Here is a 20874-nt window from a genome sequence, read left to right as displayed (position 1 = left end):
TGTTAAAAAAAAAAAATAAGAGGATGAAATATTTTGTGTTTTTAATTATTTATAACATAATTTTAGTTAATTTTGTCATCTCATTATTAAATTGTGATCTAATAACTTTTTTAGTTCAATAACACATGATAATTTGAAGAAAATAAAATCTAGTTTTCCATAATTAATATTTGAAATCACAACTTTTTATTTTAAATTATCTATTATAACTTTGGAATAATTTTTTTTCCTCTAAATACTTGTATATTGGGATTTATATTTTATACTAAAAAACTTATTACAATATATAAGTTTACTTAAATTGAGCTAAAATAGAAAAATGATGATATACTTTTTAAAACAATAAAAAAAAATTATTAAGATTTTAGTTTTTAAAAGATATAATGATTTATTTAATTAAAAATTGATTTTTACACCAAAATAAAAGACATTATTTCAATTCTTAACAACCTTAATCTTTGAACTGAGAAACTTTTATATAAAAGTTTGAATTTATTTTATTTTTAAAAATTATTTTTAGAAAATTTAAAATATAAGGTAGTAATTTTTTTTTTAATATCTCAAAATTTTAAATAATTTGATATGTATAAATTTTCTGATTTTAAAAATAGAAAGTGGAAAGTATGCCCAATTTATTGATTTTAAAAATTAAAAAAAAAAAATAGAAAGTCGCCATCGTTGACATCTTACTGCAGGCATATGCCACACTCACTGCACTTTTGCCACTCCTTCATCACCTTTTTTTCATCATACACAAAACTTTGTGATGCTTCCATCAAATTTTCCTCTGATATTTTCTCGGCAATATGTCTTATCACCTGATGGGAACTGCCACTATTTTGTGGCTGATACCTTGGTATTCCAAGTTCAGTATCTGGGGCTTCGTTAGCTTGAGATTCATCCATCATTCTTCTGCAACAGAAGTACATGGAGATGAAGGTGGAGCCTATCAGGTCTACGACAAGGAAAACACCCAAAGGAGATTTTATTAGATTATCAAAGTCGGGGAGAGGAGGAGGAGATGGAGAAATTTGGGAATCCTTGTATTTCTTGTGGCAATACATGGTGGTTATTATTAACAAAATATTAAAGATTTTGAAATTCTAGAAATAAAGGAGGGACATGAGTGAAACATGGAGTTAAATATATGATTAAAAGAAGAAAATTATTCAACCAGATTTGTCCCAATATAATTATGACCTGCTCAAGATTGTCATCACTATGCAGACACAATTCCAAGGAAATGAAAAGTCAACTGAGAAATTGACCTGAGAGGCCATGGGATAGAGGCGCCAGTTGCAAATAAGGATAGTCGTAGGCTTGTAGCAGCAATGGAGCATGCATTTTTGGAGATTTATCAATGGCCCATGTCTAGTATGATGGATTTGGACGAGATACAAACAAAATAAGGGTGGAATGGGTCAGTTTTGAGGCTTATAATAGCTTAAAATTATTTATAAATAAAAATAAATATTAACTTTACTTATCTTTCCTAAAACTTTACTCATACTATTACTCAAATTAGTAGGTTTCACATTGAAGATTTTATGTAATGAATGTAGCATAATAGGGCTAAAACCTCGATAGAATTCTATTGCTTTTTTACGGTTTTTAAGGCTACATTAAGGTTTCTCAGAAGTTGCTATCTCTAGATATGGTTCTTCAGCAAGTAAAGGTGTGCAAACACAAATACCAGGAAAACTATTGATAAAGGGAAAATGAAGGATGTATTTAGAATATTTTAACTATTCCTCATCGACATAATATCCCCCTAAAACTATACATTGTCATACACATACATACAAATATATATATCCCTAATAGGATCTATGATAGTAGTGGAGGGATCAGACCGATTCACCATATATGTCGTCATATCATGAATTTTTTAGGTTAGATCAAATAAAATTCAAATCACCAAACTTTAACAAATAACTTTAATTATATTTAAAATTTTATTAAATATTTTCTCTTTCTTTCTTATTTGTTAATTTTACTTACTCCTTTAATTTAAAATAAGATTAATATTTGATGAATTTCAAAGGTGATTGGAATTACTTATGAAAATAAAATAAAACGAAATTTTATTTTTTTCCTTTTTTTTTGTATTCTTTTTTAATAAATGAGAAATGAAATGCAAATCAACATTTTTTTTTGATAAAATATATAATTTATATATTAAAAAAAATTAACTTTTTAGTATAAGGATATGTAACACATGAAGGATGATGGTATACTCAGATGGAAGATAATACAATTTTGTGCCACGCCCGTATCATAGCTCATGCCACTATTCCACGTCCAATCCCATGATGCAGGATGCACGTCATGGTTCATGTGATGATTTGTAACGTAGAACAAGGATACATTTAGACCAAAGGGGATGAACCATCCCACACGTGTGCCAATGAGAACATGTAGAGAAAAAACCTTATTGTTTTTTTTTAAAAAAAAAGTTAAGATATTTGAAATTGTAACGTAGGACAAGGATACATTTAGACCAAAGGGGTTGAACCATCCCACACGTGTGCCAATGAAAACATGTAGAGAAAAAATCTTATTGGTTTTTTTTTATAAAAAAAGTTAAGATATTTGAAATTGTTTTTAGAAATAGTTTCTTTATTTTTAAAACTAGAATATAATTTTATAACTCAGGAAATATGTTTCATAAATTTTTGACAAAATATAGTATTTTGAGAATCTTTTTTCAAAATAAGTTACTTTCTACAACAAATTTAAGATATTTTAATTATTTTTTAAAATATTTTAAATAATAATTAAAAATATGAAGAATATTTTAAGAATTTTTACATTATACATCAATATACTATAACTTAATGAAAAATAAATCGAGAAAACTATTTTATATATTTAAATTTTCGAACAGAATTTTGTTTCCAAAAACAATGAAAAATTATTTTAAAAAACATTACTATAACAATCATTAAAAAATAGCATTTTCTTTTAATTATTTCTTTTTTATAACTAAAGATGGCTATCCCTTGGATAGGAAGATGAGAACCATAGCCTCAGTTGCATAAATATCAAGGTAGGTGTTGTATTTAGGAAAATTTTCTTTCCAATAAAAATATAAATAACTTATAGAAATTACGTAACACACATGAAAAGGCCAGCAATGATACCGAATGCAAAGTATATACAATCCCATGCCCTCACAAATCCAAAAAATAAAAAATAAAAACAGGAAAACCCTAATCAAGATTTGGTACAGTATCTTTAACACGAAGACGGCATATGGGGCAGACCCTTTTCTTCATCAGCCATAAGCCTACACATGCTTTATGGAAGACATGGCTGCATTCAGGAAGAACCCTACATATCTCTCCATCTTTAATGTCTTCCAAGCATATCACACATTCATCGTTACCCTTCATTCCACCTTCCTCAGCCCTACTTTTATCAAACACAAAGCTTGGCGCTACTTCCATCCACTTCTCCTCTACAGATCTTTGACTAATATCATCATGTGTTCTTGGACTAAAATCATGAGAAGGGGGGCGATGATCATGATAAAGATTTGTAGCTCCGATTTCGATATCCGGCTCTGGAGTTTGATGATCATCTCTCCTTCTGAAGAAACGCTTGAGCCAACCGCAGAGGGTGAGGACAACCAAAAAGATGAACAGTGGGGCAGTGAATATAGAAAAGAAGCCAATGAGTACTGAAGCAACAACATCAGCATTAGGAAGAGGGGGAGGGGTAGGAGGAAGGGGTGGGGGTGGGGGTGATGGTAGTTGTGGAAGAGGATGAGAAGCTAGGGGGAGGTCCATGTATTTTGAGATATAGATTAAAAGATAGGGCTGATGGTATGGAATACAAATCGCTTATATTTTCCTAATCATTGGAGCGCACACCAAGCTGCATTTCCATTATCCTAATTAGATAAGGAATGAGCAAGAGAATTTGAGATGCCCATCTTGTGTTGTGTCCTTTTACCACCCTACTTACTATTTTTATGTTGTAAGAACAACTTTAAAAAATAAAAAATTCTACTCTAAAATAATAATAATATCAAAGATTTTTAAGCAAATATAATGCATTTAGTAAATAAAAAAAAAATCTATAACTTGAAAATTATTATGAGAATAGATTTACTTTGTGCATTTATTTTGAATAAATATTTTTGCAAAATCATATGTTAAAACAAAATTAAATAAGTAATTTCCCGGTATAATATTAATAATTTGGAGAAAAAAGCAAGAAAATTAAAATCCATTTTTAATCATAAATGGCATTCTTTGAATGTTGTCTTCTCAAACACAACTCATAAAAAAAAGGATGAGTTTTTGGGTGCAAAGAAAAATTCTTTTGTGGATTACGTATTGAAACTAGTTGATCATAACTCTGATTTCTTGTGTAACTATTATTATACCAAGTATAGCAAGATAGATATACATGTGGTTGGAAGTTTGAATTAAGAAGTTGGGTTTTTAATGACTTAAAATTCCAAAGCAAAATGTATTTTTATTTCTTTTGTTTTTGAAAAATAAAGAAAAAATTCTTTTTTGGAATATTGTTTCTCACCTGATATTAAATATAGTAATCCTCTGTAATTCAGTTTAATCTTATGGACATAACCATAATTTTCTGAGATAAAGAGAAAAAAATAAAAGAAAAACATAAATTGAATTTTGAAATAACGAGGAGATAAAAATAAAAATAAAAATAAAAAAGGAAGAAAAATATTTAAAAAATCCAGTATTATATACTAACAAAATTTCAAACATCTAATTAGATACAAAAGAACACATACAATGACTTATGGACTGATGATTGTATTTAAATGAAAACTAGAGCCAATCCAGAAATTCATAATCCAAGCCTGATCAATATCTGTCAAGAGGAGAGAGTCACACAGGCAGCCTTCGGACAAAGACGGCAGTGAAGGCACGGCAGATAGGGCAGGAATTGCTCTGCATCAGCCATGAGACTACGCATTCTTTATGGAAGACATGGTGGCATTCGGGAAGAGCCCTACATACGTCTCCATCTTTGAAGTCTTCCAAGCAGATGACACATCCAGTATTAATACTGCTGGACTTTTCTCCACTTTCACAGCCTTTAATGCCCTTAGTTTGATCATACACAAAACCATCTGATGCTTCCATCACCAGCTCTTTTATTCCTTGCATAAGCTCGCGTAATCTTTCAGAGTGATGGGAACGGAGCTGAAAAAGAAGATCACGATAGTGATCAGTATCTGGAGCATCTGCAGCAGTTTCATGATCATTGTATCCAATTCTGAATATTCTGGTGATGCAAGCACAGATGAGGACCAGGAAGACGATGAGTGGGATAGCGGACATATTCAAGATGCGAAAAACCATCGAATGATCGGTGGGAAGAAAAGGAGGGAAAGGGTGAGGGAGAGATGGGAGTGATGGAAAGGGTTGAGAAGCCGGGACATCCATGGGTCTCTGTATCCGATGGACATGGATCAATGAAATATATATATATAGTCTAAAGAGTTCCTATATTATGAGACTTGCATTCCTCTCATAATCCTAACTGTACTATGAATCAAATTATGGAAACTTTCCTTTAATTACCACAGTTTTTATTATTTTAGGATATGGAATCCATGTTTTATTATTTTATTCCTAATATAAAATTATGAAAATTAATTTTATTTGTAATACTATTTAAATATATAAAAATAAATAATAAAAACAATTTATGATTTATTTTTATTTTTTTTGGTCACGTTATCGCTGTAGACCTTTATAATCTGGAGAGGCTTCCATTCCAAACGTCCGTCTTCTGGAATTCTCTGATTCTCTCCTCCTCCTCCTCCACTCTCTCTCTCTGAAGAAACCAAGACCTTATCCAATCCCTCTTTCTGAAATTTTCGGCGCAACAGCAGGTAACCTCTTTGATGCTTTCACTAATCTATCTGTTGAATGCTCTCTCAGTGATATATGTAAGGGCGATTAACATATGTCTCTCTCACAAATCTTGAAAATTTTCCCCAATTTTTTATTTCATGGGAGATTCATGAGGACTGTCATTTCGATCCATTGTTTTTGACTGTCGGTGGGGATGCTAGAAATTTCGGAGGTTTTTATTTTTTGAATCCCTGAAATTTCGTCCTAGTTCGCGTTTTATTTTATTGATTTTTTGTACGATTAAAGCCCCAATCTGTTTGTTTTTCGCACTTTCTCAAAACAAATCCCTAAAGTTTTTCAGCAATTGGCTTTTAATGAAGATCTAATTGAAAACCCTAATCAAAATGCTAGAAACTTGTAAGTCTTTCCTAAAATTTTCTCTTTATTGATTGTTTGTTCTTGCTCCGAGATCAGTAAAGTTCTTATCAATTCCCCAAAAAGCCCTAAGGTTTGCTACCAATGTTGTTTTGAATTGGAGTTCTAATTCAGAACACCAGAAATTTCTAAAATTTCCCAAATCTTTTTCATTTTTTCCTTAAAAAAAAGTTTCTGTGGATGTTGTTTGAATTCCTCTCTATCAGTAGTTTGATATCTCTCTGAGTTAATCAAAGCCCTAAGATACGCTAATCCCTATCAATTTCGTTTGAGATTAGAATTTAATTCAAAACCCTAATTTGATTTTTTTTTTCTTGTCAGCCTTAATATAAAACCTTATTTTGCTTTTATCTTTCTTGCCAGGATAAAAGATGCCGGCGACAGCAGGTAGGGTTCGTATGCCCGCCAATAATCGGGTGCACAGCAGTGCTGCCCTTCAAACCCATGGAATTTGGCAGAGTGCAATTGGTTATGATCCGTATGCCCCCAATAAGGATGATGCTAAGAATTCCTCCCAACCCAAGTCATCGAATTCCGAACCAGAGGCTGAGAATGCTTATGCTAGTTTCCAAGGTCTCCTTGCCCTTGCCCGCATAACTGGATCTAATGCAGATGAGACTCGTGGAGCATGTAAGAAATGTGGCCGTGTCGGGCACCTCACTTTCCAGTGCCGCAACTTTTTGAGCATTAAGGATGATAAAGAAAAAGACCCAGATGCGATTCAGGCCTCGGTTTTGTCTGGTTTGGATAAGTTGAAGGGGAACGTGGGCAAGAAAGTGAATGGTAAGGGTGCAGTTGAGGATGAGAGTGAAAGTGAGGAAGAGGATGAGAGTGAGAGTTCTGACTCTGATGCTGATTCTGAGATTGAGAGGATTATTGCTGAGAGATATGAAAAGAAGGGTAGTAGCAAAAGGAGGTCATCCAGAAAGGAGGTGTCAGATGATGATGGATCAGATTCTAGGGAGAGGAAGAAGAGAGGTAGGTCAAAGAGAAGGAGTGGGAAGAGGGTAAGTGGTGATTTGGATGATGATGATGATGAAAGTCGAAGGAAGAGGAGGAAGGAGAAGAGGAAGAAGAGGAATGATTCATCTGATGAGGAGAAATCATCAGATGAGGATAAGGAGGAGCGTAGACTAAGGAGAAGGAAAAGTAGGAAGGAGAAGAGGAGGAGGAGAAGTCATCGCTATTCTGATGATTCGGATTCATCAGGGGATTCTGATAGGCATAAGCGGAAGAGCAGAAGGGCTGCATCATTGTCTGATTCTGATATCAGTGGCTCGGATGATTCGCGGGTTGGCAGGGGCACAAAGCGGTCTGAAAAGAGGAATAGGAAACGGCATCACAAACTTGATGATTAATGCCCTGATTGTGACTGGTAATGCATCATATGATTTTTCTTGAATCATTCTTGTTGTATGCGGCAAAGTCTTTTCAGGAATATGGTCTGGGCATGGGTTTTATGCTTTAAAAATGTAGGAGATGAAAAAAAAAAAAAGGGTTCTTCATGTCCTCTGACAGAACTATGCACTTTCCCGTTCATTTGATCGCACTCAGTTGCAAGTAACTGTTGCTGTGTGTTCTTATTTCTTGACTGTTGGACATTTCTTTCTAGTTCGTATTTCAAATTCTCTGATACTAATTCACCAATTGTAGTCTATCTTAACCTAGACTGCCTTGGCACTTGTATGCTGTCATGCTCTGGTCATGATGTCTTGAAGAGATATCCCTGAGTTACCTCTTTACAACAATTGTTGGACTGCTCAATTTTCCATCCTTCTATACCCTGTTGGGTTTGCCATTAAGTGCTACCTACCTGAAAGAATGGCCATATTTTTTGTTTTTGTTTTTATTTTATTTTGTTTACTCTGTTATATATTTATTTTTTGAGTCCCAACAGTCCACCACTGAGTATGATTTTTTTAAGAACAACGCAGGAGAGGGCAAAAGCTGTTGGCAGAGAAACATATTCCAGCACCTACTCCTCATAAGTATTCTTAAGAATTTGAACCAACAGGTGCTGATTGTGCAGTCAGCATCCTGATGTTTGTTTCCCCATGAAGAGTCTGAAGGGTGGGAAAAAAGGGAATTTGAACCAACAGGGCTTTTCACGAGTGGAAGAATGGCATCCATTCATTGGTTGGGACAATTCTGGTTTATCCTGTTTGTTAACCAAAATGATGGCTTATTCACATTCCTTCAATGTAGCACATTGATCAACAGCCATGTAGCACATATCTTTTGGTGGTTCAAAATAGTAGACTTACTGTTTTATGCCGTAAAATCTCAGAATGATTTATTGCACAGTTTATTCTAAAGAAAGATGCATGTAAATGTGTCCTTTTCATTTTGGCTTTGAAAAAAAATTAAAAAAAATTGATTGGTTAATAATGTCTGATGGTTGAACAATGTTTCTTTTGCAGAAAGTTGCTGTTGCTGATTGTGAGGCATATGGTTATGGTGATTCTGCAGTAATTATTCCAACCAGCAATTAAAAGTGGTCAGGCTAAGCTTTTATCGACAGTAGATTCTGAGATGAGGTGCTTGTGCCCCTGAAGTGAAAAACAAAAAACTTGTTTAATTTTTCTGTCATTGTATCTTCAAGTGGCCTGTTATTCCACACACCTGTTCTGATTGTGGTTGTTATCCTTGGATGTCATTTTCTATTATCAAGAACTGGTTTGATTGAGAGTGTATTCCCTACATGGATGGATAGATCCGAGTCAATTATCTATTTTCCATTATGCCTTATTTGCAGGTTGTCACAGAATTTTGAAATTTATGGTGGCATTTTAGTTCTGTTAAACAATGTTTATGCATCTACCTTTTACTGATATGTTGAAAAGCTCCACTGGTTGGAACATTCCAAGAATTCCTGCTGTGGCAAAAGATTTCTTGTGAAGCTGAAGTGGAGCATAGAAAAAGGATGGTTGGTTAAAGGTTATTTCTTTGAATTGATTTCCATGGAAAGGAGGGTGTGGTTCCAGTGTGCTTGAGTTCCAAAAACACTAACTGGTGTACGTTCCGGCAGTAAAGATCTACCTATTTATCTGCTTTCTTTCAGTAAACATGGTATTCAGATTTGCATTATACAATCAGGGTTAGTGATAGAATGGCCACTCAAAAATATCTTAGCATTGTGGCTCCACCTTATAATAAGGTGCAAGGTTAAAATGCTCAAATATCCAAAATCTGCATGAATCAAAATTCAGTTACTGAAAGTCATTCATCAATCTTCTGGAAAGCTACAGGGGTATAATTTGCTTGAGGCTTATTCCTAACGAGGAAATTCCTGTAGTTGCACCCATTGTACTGCACTGGGGGAAGAAACGTATGTAAACTAAGAACAGAAACATTTCCATTTTTGTAACAACCACTAAATCCTCCTGGGGCAAGTTTGAACATGTTTTGCACCCATGGTTGCTTAAGGGCTTTTAATCTGGTGTTGCTGTCCCTTGGTTGAGCTCTGCAAATCTCATACCCACACGCATCGAATGCTTCAAGAACTTCTCAGCACATCGCCGGACGCAGGTCTCTTCTTGCTTGTCAAGGGATTTGCGCCTGAAGCTCTCCACACAGTCACTAAAACATCTCTCCACCAGTGAATTATACATTCTAAGACTGCAAGTTGAACGAGGAAAACAACATATTAGAAGATTTATCCTGAAAATACAGTACGATTCAGAAACAATTTTGATTATCAGAGCCAAAGCAACAATTTTTTATATTCATTTATAGGCAAAATTGAATTTATTAACGAGGCACCTAGCAAAAACAAGGGATGCATTCCCTGACACAGGTATTGGACAAGATCCGCAAAAAAGCCCAAAAAGAAAGAGGGAAAGAAAATTGCAGCTGGGCTAACTTGAGACCACGACATCGACAAAATGTGACAAGAATAAATTGGCTTCCACAGGGAAACAGCAAGATTTTTTCAAGCAAAAATAAAATAGAAGATTAAAAAACAGCAAGATTTTAAGACATGTTTAGGTCACTAACAAGGATTATTCTACCCCCTCAAAGATTCTACTGTTTTCTTTCTTTCCAAATTCTCTGGCATAAACAAAGACAAGTCATTTTCTGAACTTCCTCGTGCCTCTGTTCTAAGAAACCACACTGGCATCCATGTAAAAAGACTAACTGAACAGGGAAGAATCCAAAAAACACATAACCATGCAAAGATTAGCATCAGAAACAACCAGAGCAACAATTGCAATGGTAGGGAATGCTTTGTGCAAATGACTTGACCACTTGGGAGGTATTTCTTTACAACAAAGCACCATACAAGCTGGCTATGCACTCCCTAGATCATGTTTAGTCCCTGTCACAACCCCACCACAAAAAAGTCTCATTTTCATTTTACAATGGTTTTAAGAAAATACTCCTGGATTCATAAACAAGACAGAATGCAAAACAAAGTTGAAGCTACATTGAAGTGTACATGTTACTACCCTATCAAAAAAAATGTTGCTACCTCTTCAAAGAAAACATTTCAGAAATCCATCATAGACACTGCTATTTTTTTTCTTACATATTTAACACAAGTTTTGTTCCCAATACGTCCAAATGCAACAACACATATATTGCACTGGTTTTAAGGAGAACATTCTTCTGGCTTCACATTACCAATGTCACAGAAAGTAAAAGTTCTTGCTTAGACACTGCTATATATTTTTTTTCTTACATATTAAACACAAGTTTTGTTCCCAAAACGTCCAAATGCAACACATATGTTGCACTGGTTTTAAGGAGAACATTTTTCTGGCTTCACATCACTGATGTCACAAAAAGTAAAAGTTCTTGCAACCAAATATGGCATAAAGCCATGATGTGAAGCCACATGACAAGGACCAAGCAACAAATTTCATGCCATGTTTTACACCCATTATTTATGGGCTTTTTAATTTAAAAAAGGAGATCATCCTTGCATCTTTTTACCATTTTACAATGGCTTTAAGAAGATTCTTCAGGATTCACAGTTTATAACTCATGCAGCTTACATTATAAAAGTTCTTGCAACCAAAAATAGCCAACATAGAAACCACAAAACAAGAACCAACAAAAAAGACAGTATGCAAAACAATGATAAACCACTTTGAAGAGTAGGTGTTGTACCACTTGAAATAAACATTTTAGAGTCCATCATAGTCACTGCTACTGGTTTTTTTCCTTCTATTTTGTCTTCAAAATAGTTTTCAACAGGAGTGTTGTTCCCAAAACGTCCAATTGCAACACATGTTGCACTGGTTTTAAGGAGAACATTATTCTGGCTTCACATTATCAATGTCACAAAAAAGGTTAACCTTGCAACCAACATGGCATAAAGCCATTATGTGAAGTGGTAACATAAAGACTAAGCAACAAGCACTAAGGTTGTCTTTGGCTCCCAAAAAGTACCAAGAAAGTGAAAAAAGTGCTAAGAAAAATTATTTTCTTATGTTTGGTTATACCATGAAAAATATCAAAGAAAATCAAATATAATAGAAATTAATTAGAAATTTAAACATTTTCAAATTATTTCATCTTTGTATTAAAGAATTAAAAAAAAAGTGAAATAAGTTTGAAATAATATATAAAAATAATTTATCAACTTTAAATCTATTATCTATTTTCCTTGACTTTTTCTTTCCTTCTACTTTTCCTTTCTATTTCTTTCCCTACTCAAATTTTCCAAAAACTAAACATAGCCTCAGAAAAACAAATGCCTCAGGCCAGTAACACGTATGTATTGCAATCAATCTTACACAATGTACCAGTGTAAGGACTATGGAACCATCAGAATCTCTTCTCTATGAAGCTAAGTAATGCCGAGCTGATGGACAATGGATCCATTATTCAATCAGCAACGCCGCATGAAATAGAAACGTGTAGGCTACAAGGGAGCCCTAACCTATATATCACAGTACAGTGTAGAACTATCGAAAAATATGATTTCTATCTTCAATTAAGGAAAAGAAAATTCAAACAAGGGTTCATCTGAAACAATTTATCTCGTAGACATTCTCGATATTGCCCATTGGATTCACATATCAACACTCGAAATTGCACAATAGATTCAATATCTACATACAAAATACCCCGAAATAAACCAAAATAATTCAAAATTTCAGATAAAACTCTCATATTTGCTTCAGGAGAAATGGCCAGAATAGACTTCTTGGCATCGCAAAATCCACAATTTCTAACACGACTCTCGAGTATTGCCAAAACACATATAAAAGGAAAGGACGAACCTGTCGCGGATCTGAAGCTGGTCGATCATGACAGACATTCGAAGCTTATCTTCCTCAGGAAGAGAGTCCAGATCTCCTAGCATGCTCTTGTCCATGATTGACTGATCTCAAATTAGGGTTAGGGTTTAGGGGTTTTGACACAATTCACACCGCAGACATTTATAGGTATGAAGTTTCACCGAGCAAACCCTAGATGTGTCACTGAAGTCAATCAAAAACGGTGTCGTTTTGATTGTAAGTCCTTTTACCTTTTTTGGGTGAAAAATAATATGTGAAATTGTCAATGTTTTCAGAACCGGACCGGTCATTGAACCGGAAAAGTTACCGGTTCACGGTTCACCGGTCGAACCGGTGGTCGAACCGCGGTCGAACCGGTGATGTCATAAATATGTAATTTATATATTATTAAAATTAAAATTAATTATAAAAATTTTAAAATATATATGAATAAATTAAAAATCAATAATATTATTTTATATATTTGATATTATCAAATTAAATGAAATGTATATAATATTTAAATGTGAATATATTAAAAATGAAAAATTTAACTAATTTTATAATTTTTAAAAATATTATATTATTTTTATTTAATATTATAAAAAAAATTAAAATCCAATATTTATTGTTTTGTTTGGCATATCAAATAACAAAACGCTGGTAGCCGAGTGGTGTCTTAGCTTACTTACAAAACCCAAGGTCCCAGCTTCAAATCCTCTTGTTGCATTTGTTAAACCTTTTTGGCTTTTTCATTGATATTATCATATGCAATCCCACATCGGTTTGTGAGAAAAATAAAGGTGCAAAGGATGCCTATAAAAGGCATCCTCCTCAGTGAAAGCTACAGCACGCTCACCTTGTGGGCTCAAGACCGAGCCTCCTTAAAGGGTTTGGGTGTGGGCTTTGTCAAGCTAAGACATGGCCCAGTATGGTGTTTGGCCTGCAGCTTTTAATTTTTGTACATTGGGCTTGGTTTTTGGCCTGCAGCTTTTAATTTGTATACATTGGGCTTGTAAAATGGTGGGCCAATATGGACTGTTCGGTTCGTTTAGAACCGTCCGGTTCTACCGGTTCACCGGTTCGACCGCTGGTTCAGGCGGTTCGTAACCGGTCCAATGGTTAAACGGTTTAATAGGGTGGACCGGACCGGAAATGCGACCGGTCGACGGTTGAACCGGTTGGACCGGCCGGTCCGGTCCGGTTTTTAAAACATTGGAAATTGTTCTTTTTCAAAAAAAAAAAAAATAAATAAATAAAAAAAAAAATATATATATATATATATATATATATATATATATATATATATATATAATTTTTTATTTCTCTTGTAATATTTTCCTTTTTTTCCTTGGAATTACTGCCCATTGAATATTAAGAATTTAAAATTGTATTTAAAAATTATTCTTAAAAATTATTTTTTATTTTTTAAAATAGAAAATAGTTTTAATGTTAGAGAATTTTTCATAGAAAATGATTCTCTAATAATATTTTATGAAAATAAGTTGTTTTCTAAAACAAATTTTAAGAATTTTCAAATTTTTGTAATATTTTGAACAATAATTAAAAATCTACGTGATATTTCAAAAAAAAAAGTGCATTGTATATAAATACTTAATACTTTCCTTGAGAATAAATTCCCATTTTTTCATTTTTATTTGAGTTTTCAAACAAAATTTATATCTAAAAAATAATTAAATTTTATTTTTAAAATTTGTTTTTTTTAAAAGTAGTTTTATAAAATCATTTTTAAAATATTTACAGATAAGTCTTAAAAATATGAAAAGATATGAGAATGAGATGCTTCATACAAGCCTCCTACTAATTTAATGATAATAATGTTAATTAAATCATGCCCACAAATGAGCAGAAAATAAAGTAAAAAAGACATGATTTTTAACATAGTTTAGTAATTAAAGTAATCCCTACAATCATAAAATGCATCAACACTTAACAATTCACTAATCAAAACTAATAAAAAGAGTTATAATAGTAAAACTCTTAAAAAACCTTTTAATTATGACTGCACACTAAAAAAACAAAACCTTAAATATAAAAAGGTTAAATATATAATAAAGATAAATTTATCGGTTAACTCAAAATAAAGATTTCTCTAGAAGACATTGCTTCTTTCAACCCCATGAGCTAACTGGACAGCTCTACCCCAACATTCCGAAGGAAGTATTATAAAGTTAATTCAAACTTCACCATCCAACAAATAATAAATAAAAATAATAATAATAATAATGTGATTGAGGTATAATAAATCAAAACCCACTGATTTTGAATTTTCTGATGTCTGCTTTATGTACATATGGAAATGGGATTAAAAAAAAATGTAAGCAAAATGGCAAAAGATGGGGCAAAATGAAATAATCTGAGTTTTATTATACATAATATGTAAAGCTATTAACTTTCCAAGGCATTTTCTGGATTTTGTCTCTATCTTGTTTATGGAATTGTAAAATCTCTGATTATGAGTCTCCATTTTTCTGCAATTTTGTGAGGATTCAGCCTTTGTCAACATGGGTGTCTTTCTTCATGGCTGCCTGTATCTAAGGGCAACCCTTCTCTCTTAAGTGCCACCTCTTTTCCTTTAGGAAGATGTTCATGTATAGCCTCAATTCAGTGAGGCTATGTATGATCCCCCAATGTATAGGACATTTTTATGGTTTCACACTTTGAGGTGATAGATTAGATCGGAGAAAATTTCATGTAGAGTAGCAAAACCAAGTTGTGTAGTTAATCCGAATGAGGATTTCTTGAATGTGTTCTAGAAACTGCTATTCTTTCATGTTTCTTCTGCTATTTCTTTAAGGTAATCAGTAGGTAAAAGGCCCAACCTCCCGAGAGGAGGCCTTGGCCTGGTTACAATCAATGCCCATATGGAAAAAAGGAAAAGAAAATGAATTCTGAAAGCAATTTATTTTGTTCAAATCAATTCTTTGAATTTAGCATAATCTTCTGTCACTCTCAAATGGATTCTCTTCTCATTTTTCTGTCCTATTCGTAAGTCCTGCTTATTGTTTTTAGTATAATTCTACAGAAACATTAACTTCTAGATTACTTGAAAATTGCCTTCTCACCGACAGGGTAACACCCGCTTGAAAAGCGAAGTGGGATGATGGGAAGTGAGCCTCGTAGACTGAGCCAAGTGTACGTCTATCGTCATCTCTGATAAAATTATTGAGACAGATGGGATCTCACATGGGGAATCAAACACAGACCAATCACATGATCGAAACCGAGTGGACTTATAAGTAGTGAGCACTGAAGAAGAAGAAGAGGAAGAAGAAGAAGATGCCTTACCAGAGAATTTCAGGGTCTCTATCAACTCCAAGGGTGGCTGTTATGATCGACATGGGCAACCCATTTCTCAACCTCACCGTAGACGGTTTTTTGAAGATCGGAACTGTAACTTCACTTCATTTTCGTCATTTTTTTCCTGTATTCTCTCAAAATTCAATTATGGAATCATTTCTACTTGTCTCTGTAATCTTTCCTTTCCTCTCTCTCAGGTGGCAGCTGCCAGAGCCGCAGCCGAGGAAGCTTACTACGTCGTCAAAAGAGGTTATTTCTACTCTTGATTTGATTTGCTTATCATAAACATAAGATTGAAATTGCTAGTCCATGATGTCAATTTTATTGATTTTCCCTTTATTTTAACTTTTTCTTTCGCTTTCCCCTTTGTTTTTCGCAACTATCAAACATTCATTTCCAATTGTGTTGATTTGATGCAACAAGTGAAAAGTACACATAAATTCTATTCATATTGATGGGAAATAGCATATCTTGTAAATGGAGAAGCTTAATCACTTCAATTCGACGCTAGGATGCAACATGCAAGCAGTTGTAAATGTGAAAACCCTTTTGGTTTGATTTTTATGAAGTCAAAAACTCTTTTCTAAAATGGTTATTTGGCTAATTTTGTTTAAAGAGGTTATGGTTTATAAAAGTGCTTAATGTAGAAGTAAGGAAAATGGTACTTCTTTGTGGAAATTCTATTTTAGCTTATGCATGCAAGAACTTAATTTATGTTTAATTAAACTTTTATAATACCAATATTGTCATTTAAAAATTATGACTTTGACTTGAACTTCAACTTTTGGCTAAAGTAAAAAACAAGAAGCTATTTCAGATAAGGCCAAAGTCTTGTTTGCATTGGTATGGGTGGGCAACTGTGGTTAGGTCCCTTCTATGGTGGGAATGATGGTTTAACGACAAAGACTAAAAAAATATAAAATCTTGTATTAAGTTTGTAATATCAAATAGGAAGAGTCATAGTATCAAAACAGTAAAATAGTTTATCAAATAATGTGCATACTAGCGGAGCCAGATAAGGACCAGGAGGGACACATGGCCCCCCTCAAAAAAAAAATTGCAATAGGGGTTCTGAATCCTTGATCTTATACTTAGAAAGGAAAGACTGCTTTCCACTACACTATATACCATTGTCCCTCCCCTTTATGCCCCCCATGAAATAATTCCTCTATTTGTGGATGTGCATGTGTGCATGTCACTGAAAATGGGCCTTATGTTGCCTCAAGGTACAGCACTTCCTTAATTCCCATTCATTTTGACATGATTCAGTTTGACTATTTCTCCATTTTCTAGGAATGCTTCATTTTATTATCACTTATTAATGATAAAGCTTTTTTCTCCTTGGTTATATGCTAATGTAACTTAACTTTTTCAGGGAGTATTTCACGTCACACTGTTGAACACTCGGTAAGATCTATCAGTTCATTTAACCTAGTTGTTTTCTCTCAGCTGTTACTGCCCTTCTAACTTTACATTTTGCTATGTGGGATATGATAGTTAGTCTGTCCAGTTTAATTGTTTGCTGGGTCAAGAGGCTCCTTCTTGGGACTTTCTTCTGGGAAGTGACAACCTCTACTTTTCAAGCTTCATTCTAAATTCCTAATCCATGGGAACTTAACTGACTAGTTGCTATGATGTGGGTAACATGGTCAATGCCCTTGGTCCTGGAAAAATGAGAAGGCCAGAGACCATATGCTCACCTAATCTGAGTGCTACAAACGGCATCACCAATCTGTTAGTTTATATCCAAATATTTTAATCATTGAGATGCTAATAAACATTTTTAGAGTAGGTTTTTGTCTTCTCTGCTGTCCCCCTTCTATGTTTAAACATTTTAGTTTTCCACCTTATGAAAGTTCTATGACAATCAAGAAATTAATGTACAAATGACACTTAATGCATGAGCATACCCTTTGAAGAATATTTTTTCCAAGAGAAGAACCGACATTGCTGCCCAATCAAATCACCCCTTAACCAATGGATACTTAGCAATTATCTTCTAGCTTAATTTTATTGTTGTACTCCTCGACCTGCAGAAAGTGCATTTACTAGAAACTATTTATATTCAGTGTTCTCATTGCCAATGATATGATATCAAGGGCAATCCTCTTCTTTATCTGTGCACTCAAATACCATCACAAACTTGCCATCTCAGCTAACATGATTTTAGAACACACACACACAAACACTTGCTTATGTGCAGTGCACAAGAAAGGGGTAGTAATAGTAAAAAACGGATGGTGGTTCAGAAAATTGCTTATTTTGAACTTTGAAGTGTGTCTTTGAAACTCAAAAGGCATCCAATCAAGATTGTTTGCATGGAAAATCCATTAAGGCATCATCTATAACAGGCTCAACCCACTCTGCATTACATTTTACTGTTGGGAAATAGTTAGAACTTTTAGTTCCTTTAATGACATTTTTTTGGAAAATCTCCCTCAGCGTAATGGTGTTACTCAAATAATATCTCATATTTCACCATTGACATTAATTTAAAGGACTTCATCCTTGAATTTTGATAGAAAAAGTACTTAATGAAACAGGCGATCCTGGGAAAACATAGCTTTACCAACATCACCTAAAATTCTCATTATTCACTAAAGTGCATCCCTCCTATATGTCTTCTCTGATTTTGAACTTTTGATAAACCTTGTGCTATTTCTTCATCCCCTGGTGTACATGATAGGCTAGAGTCAACCTAACTTCCAGAGATCTGTCATTGTGTTTTCCCATGTATTCCAAATTCTCCAGGCAGGTATGTTTGGCTGGGGAATCACAGAAGACACATTGCTTAGCTCTAGGCATAGTTGCCCTACCAAGAAATTTTAGAAGCACCCACAAGAGGATTTCCTAGGTTGAGACCAAGCTATCCTAGTTCAACTCCCAAAGAAGTGGCTTCAAGGGCTCCCAGTTAATATGAGTGATCCAAGTACTTCTGTCCTTTGTTGGTACCCATTCTCTTCATCCTAGCGAGCAATTCAGTAGTAACTTCTAATTTCTTAATATTTCTTGGAGCCTGTTCTATTACCAAGTGTTCAATTTCAAACTTGACAGCTAGAACACAGTAAGAATGCCAGCATGCTGACTTTTAGAGGTTTTACAAGATTAAATCTTATAGAGGACTCTGTCCATAGAATGAATTTTGTTCTAAAATATGACCATCTCTGACTTGACTAATGAAAATTACCATTACCGCAGTTGAAGAAGATGTGCAAAGAAGCTGCATATTGGGGTAAGCATAAGCAGTTTTGCATACTGTAACTTATTGAAAAAAACCTGTTTTGTACGAGGCATGAAAGCTATCTTTTTCCAGTAAGCTTCAGTTTTCTTTGCAAAATGAGGAACAACACTGAGAACTCCTTTTGTTCACATCAACAGGAACCGTAGCTGGAGTATATGTGGGAATGGAGTATGGGGCGGAGAGGATTCGTGGCACCAGAGACTGGGTAATTTTGCAGTATATTGCCAAATGTTTTCTGTATTCTATATATATATATGAAACAATGTGGCTCCCTATTTTCATTGATCACAAAACATGCTTCATTCATCTCAGATTCTGCACATGGTTCAAACTTTATCTTTCAAGATCCTTTTTAGGTTATTTTCCCAATGAAAGGAGCTCCACATCAATTTAGTTTCTTGTCTCTATATATTTCTATCATCATGTCTTGGCCTCACTAGCAGTTGCCAAGAAATCATCAAAACTTCTAGAAGTGAATTTTCATTTCATTTGGTTCGACTGACTGACGTTTCAAAGCATCAAAGCAGTTGCCATTCTGAATACTTATTCATATGAAAGGGCTGATCAGTTTAAATTTTCCAACTGACGATGCGCCCACCTATTCCCTTTGGATATTTTGCAGAAGAATGCCATGCTTGGTGGTGCATTGACCGGTGCCATAATATCCTCTGCCTGCGAAAAGGGTAGAGACAAGATTGTTGTGGGTGCCATCACAGGAGGTGCCATTGCTACTGCAGCCGAGTTCCTTAACTATCTTACTTGAATCAAATGGACTAAATCTACCTATCATTTCTTTTTATATGGTAACAACTATATCGTATGTTTGGTTTGTAATATGTCAGGTTATAATAACTGGATCTTGTTATGAAGACTATTCCTGCTCTTTGATACAATACGAAGTCTATCTACCTTGTCTTTTCAGTTTCTTTGCTGCAGAATATTTCTCTATTTGTGAGCCATTGGACGATTTACAGAATGAAGTACAATTCAAATTCTTTGCATATTTATTTTTACTAGTGTCTGATAGATAATTGCAGGAGCACCACTATCTTCCCCAATGGAAACCTATTTTTCCTCTTTTTCCTTTGGGGAATGCAATAAAAGTGGAGGTACCAGAGCTAGGTGTTAGAGAACCAACCTCAAGTCTCCAAACAGGATTTATTTTGTAGAAGTGCAACTTAAATGCACTACCAAAATACCTTTTTGATACTTTAAATTTAGCACATCCAGGTAGCATAATCTTAATCAAAGCTGTCAAGACAATTAATTTTGACAAGCAAGCACATTCTGATGCCCTGATCCACACTTTTTCCTACTTATGGATCAGTCCTTCATAGAAAATACACACAAGAAATCTAGAGCGTTGCCCTCTATTAGAAGTACATAAAAAAATAATCTATCTAGATTATTGGATGAGAGTACAAACAATGGAATAGCAATACAAGGCACAAAGCAACAGATAGAAAGCAATAAGACTCACACGCTCATATAATGCCCTGGTTGATTGAACTATATGATAGTCACCTCTTCCTTCCTGTAACCAGACCATAAACAAAACAGACGAAAATAGAGTACTACATGCAATGAAACTGGTCAATACCAACACCCATAATACTGGAGTTTCCAAAGAAAAATACCACAACCAATTTCCCAACAGTAATCTTCAGAGTTAGTTTCACAGTACTTTTATAAAACACTCCTAATATAAAAAACACTTTTGGATAAAAATCAGGTGTTCACTGTCATTTAGAAAACATTTTTAAAAATTTTAAAAATACTTCTAAAGACACGCTTCAATTAAAAA

The 20874-nt window shown here is 34.1% G+C and overlaps 5 protein-coding genes across 5 annotated transcripts; 2 read left to right on the top strand and 3 right to left on the bottom strand.

The window, feature by feature from the left end:
* Nucleotides 1-3071: 3071 nt before the first annotated feature.
* LOC104879547 (RING-H2 finger protein ATL56-like) lies at nt 3072-4031 on the bottom strand. The gene has a single exon (XM_010652716.3). It carries the CDS (start codon nt 3789-3791, stop codon nt 3213-3215), a length of 579 nt encoding a protein of 192 aa, XP_010651018.1. The 5' UTR covers nt 3792-4031; the 3' UTR covers nt 3072-3212.
* Nucleotides 4032-4871: 840 nt separating this feature from the next.
* On the bottom strand, nt 4872-5432 carry LOC104879618 (RING-H2 finger protein ATL14). Its single transcript, XM_010653146.1, has one exon. It carries the CDS (start codon nt 5430-5432, stop codon nt 4872-4874), a length of 561 nt encoding a protein of 186 aa, XP_010651448.1.
* Nucleotides 5433-5769: 337 nt separating this feature from the next.
* LOC100260322 (CAX-interacting protein 4) lies at nt 5770-9029 on the top strand. The gene is made up of 3 exons (XM_002283710.5): nt 5770-5884; nt 6645-7656; nt 8702-9029. Exon 2 carries the CDS (start codon nt 6653-6655, stop codon nt 7637-7639), a length of 987 nt encoding a protein of 328 aa, XP_002283746.1. The 5' UTR covers nt 5770-5884; nt 6645-6652; the 3' UTR covers nt 7640-7656; nt 8702-9029.
* A 442-nt stretch (nt 9030-9471) lies between these two features.
* LOC100244947 (mitochondrial import inner membrane translocase subunit Tim9) lies at nt 9472-12724 on the bottom strand. The gene is made up of 2 exons (XM_002283841.4): nt 12512-12724; nt 9472-9899 (listed from the first exon to the last, which is right to left on the bottom strand). The coding sequence occupies exons 1-2, from the start codon at nt 12604-12606 to the stop codon at nt 9713-9715; spliced, it is 282 nt and encodes a 93-aa protein (XP_002283877.1). The 5' UTR covers nt 12607-12724; the 3' UTR covers nt 9472-9712.
* Nucleotides 12725-15549: 2825 nt separating this feature from the next.
* Nucleotides 15550-19991, top strand: LOC100255246 (outer envelope pore protein 16, chloroplastic). Its single transcript, XM_002283713.4, has 6 exons — nt 15550-15922; nt 16027-16078; nt 17205-17236; nt 19028-19061; nt 19208-19275; nt 19693-19991. The coding sequence occupies exons 1-6, from the start codon at nt 15809-15811 to the stop codon at nt 19831-19833; spliced, it is 441 nt and encodes a 146-aa protein (XP_002283749.1). The 5' UTR covers nt 15550-15808; the 3' UTR covers nt 19834-19991.
* Nucleotides 19992-20874: the final 883 nt, after the last annotated feature.

This window comes from Vitis vinifera, chromosome 6, assembly GCF_030704535.1.
Source record: "Vitis vinifera cultivar Pinot Noir 40024 chromosome 6, ASM3070453v1".
In the NCBI taxonomy this organism is placed as follows: Eukaryota; Viridiplantae; Streptophyta; class Magnoliopsida; order Vitales; family Vitaceae; genus Vitis; species Vitis vinifera.
This window is presented reverse-complemented; position numbering and strand designations above follow the sequence as displayed.

Excerpts from the sequence above, each read along its gene's own strand:
- LOC104879547 (XM_010652716.3), bottom strand. The coding sequence starts at position 3,791 with ATGGACCTCCCCCTAGCTTCTCATCCTCTTCCACAACTACCATCACCC.
- LOC104879618 (XM_010653146.1), bottom strand. The coding sequence starts at position 5,432 with ATGGATGTCCCGGCTTCTCAACCCTTTCCATCACTCCCATCTCTCCCT.
- LOC100260322 (XM_002283710.5), top strand. The coding sequence starts at position 6,653 with ATGCCGGCGACAGCAGGTAGGGTTCGTATGCCCGCCAATAATCGGGTG.
- LOC100244947 (XM_002283841.4), bottom strand. The coding sequence starts at position 12,606 with ATGGACAAGAGCATGCTAGGAGATCTGGACTCTCTTCCTGAGGAAGAT. Across the intron at positions 9,900-12,511 it reads CAGCTTCAGATCCGCGACAG|TCTTAGAATGTATAATTCAC; the intron begins GTTCGTCCTTTC and ends TTCAACTTGCAG.
- LOC100255246 (XM_002283713.4), top strand. The coding sequence starts at position 15,809 with ATGCCTTACCAGAGAATTTCAGGGTCTCTATCAACTCCAAGGGTGGCT. Across the intron at positions 17,237-19,027 it reads GTCACACTGTTGAACACTCG|TTGAAGAAGATGTGCAAAGA; the intron begins GTAAGATCTATC and ends CCATTACCGCAG. Across the intron at positions 19,062-19,207 it reads CAAAGAAGCTGCATATTGGG|GAACCGTAGCTGGAGTATAT; the intron begins GTAAGCATAAGC and ends TCACATCAACAG.